The sequence below is a fragment of the Poecilia latipinna genome, unplaced genomic scaffold, assembly GCF_001443285.1.
Source record: "Poecilia latipinna isolate Pla-1442-1.1 unplaced genomic scaffold, P_latipinna-1.0 Scaffold663, whole genome shotgun sequence".
In the NCBI taxonomy this organism is placed as follows: domain Eukaryota; kingdom Metazoa; phylum Chordata; class Actinopteri; order Cyprinodontiformes; family Poeciliidae; genus Poecilia; species Poecilia latipinna.
Window position 1 is genome coordinate 392,533 of NW_015113279.1, and position 5,550 is coordinate 398,082.

Here is a 5,550-nt window from a genome sequence, read left to right on the forward strand (position 1 = left end):
GTAAAAGGTCCAAAGGGTGTGAATACTTTTAAAGTCATTATCGATTATAGATGAACTGGACTTCAGCTGTCTCTATTATTATTCTTTACTGTACAAAAGAACGATTTTCCTCTGGGGCTGCATGTCCCTGCAGGGCGTTCTGAAAATGGAAAGAGAATAATATCACCAAGGAAGAAGTTTTCATTTCTGCAAAACCTATTTGGATCTAAAGTGAAAGAAAACTCCCATCAGTCTCTTTGCTCATCAGGGGAATGAGAAAGTTTGTCCTGCTCTTCCCATTTCTTTCCTGATTCTGTTTACATGAATTGGTAAATTCACAGAGCTTAACGATGGTGGAGATTCAGCTTAAAAGTCCAACTATAACTTGTATAACTAAGTTGAGGAGAATACAGATTTTCTTCTCTCCAGCATGGTTATTATTAGACAGACATTGTATATTGCAGACTAATGAAACCCTCCAAGCCTCCTAAAATAGGGAAACTGTGCAGTTTTTTTTTATGCATCATTATTTTCTGCAAAATGAGCATACTAGTAACAGTCTTGCACTTTAATAGTGCTCAAGATTGTTTTGTTTTTTCCACACTCTGATCATGTCTGTTGTTTTCAGCCGGACATGAAATGCTACAAGGAGGAGATCTTTGGGCCGGTGCTCATAATCCTGGAAGCCGACAGCTTGGACGAAGCCATATCTCTGATCAACAGAAACCCTTATGGCAACGGCACGGCCATTTTTACCACCAACGGAGCCACGGCGCGCAAATACACACACGAGGTGGATGTGGGCCAGGTGAGAGAAAGGGAGAGATGTTTGTACAAAGACGCAAGGGTTAAGTTTAATCAACAAGCGTTTCAGCTTTAATGGAGACGCGGTTGCTTTTGAATTAGCGATGTCGAGCTCAGTCGCGCACCTTGGAAGCCGCGGTTTGTTGTGTCGTGATAATCGGCTTTCCCGCTGGCTGAAAACATTTCTGAAGCATCAGTGGTTTATGGCTTGAAGCTCATTTGCATCATCATCTCAGCCTGTCATTACTTGATGAATTTGTATACGCACGACGCCGCGGAACCTCACCGTTTGTTGCCGGTTTCCTAGGCGGAGTTATTAATAACGTGGACCAAATTGCCTCCGGATGCAGTTGGGTAGACCTAAAAAAACCAATTTGAGCGACAAAATGTACAACGCGGCGCCGAGCAAAACGGCTCAGCAGAGCTCCAGTGAGCAGTTGTAATTATCGAACATGACCCCTTATCAGGAAGATAGATTGTTTTGTTCTGTTGCGGCTTTATAAATGGGAGTTCTCAGATTTGTCTGGTTCTCGTCAATGTTTGCAACAAATCCTCTTAGATTCTGCAAAATCCCTAAATCCAGATTTCAGATTTCAGCACTTGGGTATAAAGAGATTCATTTGGTATAAATGTATGTTGTCTGTCCCTGCTGCTTTCCAGTCATTTTGGCAGTGAAACATGGACGGTTTAATGCATTTCCACAGGTTGGGGTGAATGTACCTATCCCCGTCCCTCTACCCATGTTCTCCTTCACCGGCTCCAGAGGTTCCTTCAGAGGAGACACCAACTTCTACGGCAAGCAGGTAAAAAGACAAAAACAAAATTTATCTTTTTTTTTTTTATTTATTTTTTCCAAGATGCTTTGCATTAATGATCTCAAAGACATAAAAGTATTTTCCTGTCGACAAATTCGCCCCATTTTCTCTGCAGGGCATTCAGTTCTTCACTCAGATCAAGACCGTGACGTCTCAGTGGAAGGCAGAGGACGCCACGGTAACAAGCCCTGCTGTCACCATGCCGACCATGGGACGCTAAGCTAAAGAGACAGTTTATACCTCACTGACTTCCTACCTGCCTTAACAAGAAGACAGAGTGGAGTTCAGGAAGCTATTATCGGTTACTTCTTTATTTTACTGCTTGGGAAAATGAAACCCTCCTTTTTTTTCTTTTTTTTTAATGCAAATGTTTTAACTTTTAAATTTGTTGAAAAACAACAAATTACAGCCATTTTATTTCCTCACACATGGTGCACCAACGCACAGGTGTAGGTTATATTCCTCATCTGTTTTCTTGCTCGTCCTGAACAGACCTCAGGGTTGGTCAGTTAGTCAAGGCCGGTTGGTTTTATTATATTGCAAAGAGAGAAATTCTGGTTTTCAGCTGCAGAACAAGAATCTTTGTGCAGGTTTATGAACAAATAGTTTCATTAATCTGATTTTAAATGTGAAAAAAAAACTGATGCACACAAAACTGACCTAAGTTGCAGTTTTACTTCATTAAAACTAAAAGGAAATCTTGTTTTTTGTACTGTAAGCGCTTGTAAGGGCACTAAATAGTGTCTCATGTTGTGGGTCGGATTTGCATTACTGTCAGATTCAGTTTGTAGCAGTAATGGTGTTATGGTTCCATCGGACTGTACTGCATGCCGTGAACTTGAACCATAAGAATCTAAATCAGCCAGTATGGTGAAATATCTGACATGTACTGTTATTACTCATGTTACAATTTTTGAAAGCAACACATTAATCATGTAGCCACTTTAAACCTTGTACCCTTGATTCCCTTTGAGTTTGTGAGAGCAAACGGTGATTCCCTTTGAGTTTGTGAGAGCAAACGGTGATGGCACTGTGAGCTATTGTAATAAAAACAGTCATTTGAGTGGAGTGAACATTGATTTCTGTGCACTATTGTACTTTACTCGTTCATTTGAACCATGCTGTAATGCACACTAATGTTGCACACTCCTGTTTCAGCAGTTTATGAATTATAAATAGATGGCAATTATTTCTGGAGTAAAATTAACTACTAAGGAATGACCAAGCTGACGATCCGGATGATTATGATTTAAAGGTACCATCTAGTGCTGTTTTTTAAAATAAATATTGTACATTGGTAATAAAACGTAGCTGGGTAATGAGGTATGGATTCCCACTGTAGAAGTACAAAAACTTAAAAAGTTTTTAAAAGGAGCTCTGAAGAAAAGAAAAACCGATTTGACTGAATCTGGGTCAATGACATCACAAGAGGCACAAAAATCCAGCTGGTCAGATATTAGTAAAAAGACAATGAGTAAATCACTTGAGGTCTTTTGGTTTGAACAAAGGTTCTGATCTCACATATTTTATAGGACTCAATTGACCAAACGGAGATCAGAACCAACCAAATTGCACAGAACGTTTTCTAACTATTTAGCCCCACAATTAATTAAAATGGTAAATACATTTAAAAAAAAACTAAGTGGCAGTTATAAACTGGTGAACCGAATCAAAGGAGTAGTTTTTAAGAACAAATAAAAATAAAAAAGTGAGCATGCTAAAGAACTGACCCGCTACTTTGTGCCTCATATGATGTCATTAAAGGTGTGTCCGTGTTTTGTTTCGCTTTAGATTTAATATTGATTACATAAGCAAAACAAGATGGCATAACCTGACCATGAGGCGTTTATGGTGCTCCATAAGTGCGAAACTATCATATATCTAGCTAATCACTTTATCCCATGTTGATGTTTTGTCAGTTTATGACAGATTAGAGAGGAATTACTTCCGGCGGAAGATTAACCATCACAGACTCCGTAAACTGATGATCCGGACTTTAGGAGTTTATTACTTAGAACCGGGAGTTGGTTCTGATGTGAGTTCGGACCGAACCCAAACTACTCCTTATACCACTGCGAGGAGTCAGTCGGACATCATGGTGAGGCTGCAGTGTTTAGCCTTTAAATACCACTCTGTCGCGTTAGCTACGGACTCTAATCCTTTGTTATTTCACTGTTTTAAAGATTTTATGATTAAAGGTTTAGTTTGGTAAACTCGTCGTTTTATTTAATCGCTAACAACCTAATGCTAGCTAGTCAAACTTTAGCCTTTAGCTTTCTGTAATGTAGCAAGGATGCTAATCACCACGACTGTTTACTTACTTTAACTCAGGTTAAAATAAGTTTGCACTTTTAATATAATTTGTGTTCAAATTAACTATGGACTCAATAACACCTTTCTTAAATTATGTGTACATAAATGTGTTTTACTGCAGGGTATGGTGTCATTGTAAATAAAAAAGAAAACAAATAAATGGTTTACAGGGAGACATAGCTTACAGAAATATATAAATAGATCTTTTTACTCCTGCCATATGTATTGTGGCCTTGCACATTTCAAAAATAGTTTATCTTTTATTTGCTAACAATTAATTTACAGCTGGTCGCTTTAAAATAGACAATTTTTATGTCCAGTCTCATGTTGTTTCAAGTCGTACCTGACATTTACTTTACTAATCATATTAATTTATGAGTTTACTGTATAACTAAGCCAAATTTATTTAAATAAACATTCATGTATGTTTTACATCTGCAAATATTAGTGCACAATGAAACAAAATTCTCATTTACTATGCAGCAGCATGCTATTAATACTCTCTTGATGGATGTTATTTCATGCTGCTTTAGTTGTTAGCTTGTAAAAACTAATTATAATCTCAGTGTATGTAATCTCCCTTCAATATATCTGTCGCTTGTAATGCAATTGTCATGTTTACTCTTAAAGATTCACTTTTTTGTTCTTTTTACTTCCCCCCCATGCTTGCTGGCAGGTTAGCAAGCAGTCTACTCCCCGCTACTGAGTACTACTAGTCTACTCCCCGCTGAGTAGACTAGTAGCGGGGAGTAGTTGCAGTCTACTCCGTGCTACTCAGCGGGGAGTAGACTGAAACTACTCCCCACTGAGTAGTTTCAGTCATAATCTTCATAGAAATAAAGTAAGCAGAACAATCCTGGAATGTGAAACTCTACAAGTAAAACCTTGACTCTAGATTAGATTTTATACACAGTATGACGTACAGAAAATATAATTTTTGTAACTACAAAAATTCATGGTGAATGCCGTTACATTTATTGATATAGCGCTAATTCACAACAAAGAGGCGTGAAGGACTGAGAACTATGAAATGTCGAGGGCGGATATCGTAAATGTAGACGAACCAAATCTCGATTTGTGGTGCTTTTCATTTGAAAAAAAAAAAAAAATTCATTTGCCTCTGGGAAAGACTTAAAATTGAAGAACCAAAATGAAAGCGTCCTTATCTACGCTGCTGCGTTAATTGATTTGGCAACAAAGGGGCCAAATGGATACAGTACCAATACCCCCCTATTGCACTGTGGGCACCATTTTTAATCTGATCAATAGGGATTTATAATCCTGGAGGGCCTGGCGTTTCTGGGGCTCGGTTCGCAGCAAAAGAATTGAGGATGAACACACTTTGTGGCTCTGGTCTGTGACCTTTGGCTGAGCGCGTTCTGCTGCTACGGAGCCACATATTTAATTTACACCGACACAAGTCGCAGGGGACTGAGGTTGCACAGCTGGAGCGAAGGCATTGTTAAACATGTTTGTCTGTTTCTCACAGTTCTTATGCAGCCGTGGGAAAATTAAGTATTGGGTTTTTTTAAGCTGAATCAGCATGGAGGCATATTCAACATTGAAATTTTGTAAAAAAAAATATATATATATATATATATATATATATATATATATATATATATATATATATATATAT

General features: G+C 38.1%; 2 protein-coding genes across 2 annotated transcripts in view; both read left to right on the forward strand.

Annotated features, from left to right (window-relative positions):
- Positions 1-2,671, forward strand: part of LOC106954547 (methylmalonate-semialdehyde dehydrogenase [acylating], mitochondrial-like) — a 29,037-nt gene extending 26,366 nt beyond the window's left edge. The window contains exon 13 of the mRNA XM_015044145.1: positions 1,714-2,671. Coding sequence (XP_014899631.1) covers positions 1,714-1,818 — 105 coding nt within the window. The 3' untranslated portion in view covers positions 1,819-2,671. The remainder of the gene's footprint in view (positions 1-1,713) is intronic.
- Positions 2,672-3,393: 722 nt separating this feature from the next.
- entpd5b (ectonucleoside triphosphate diphosphohydrolase 5b) overlaps positions 3,394-5,550 on the forward strand; it is a 13,481-nt gene continuing 11,324 nt past the window's right edge. Inside the window, exon 1 of the mRNA XM_015044147.1 lies at positions 3,394-3,696. The gene's annotated coding sequence lies outside the window, so the exon portion shown is untranslated. The remainder of the gene's footprint in view (positions 3,697-5,550) is intronic.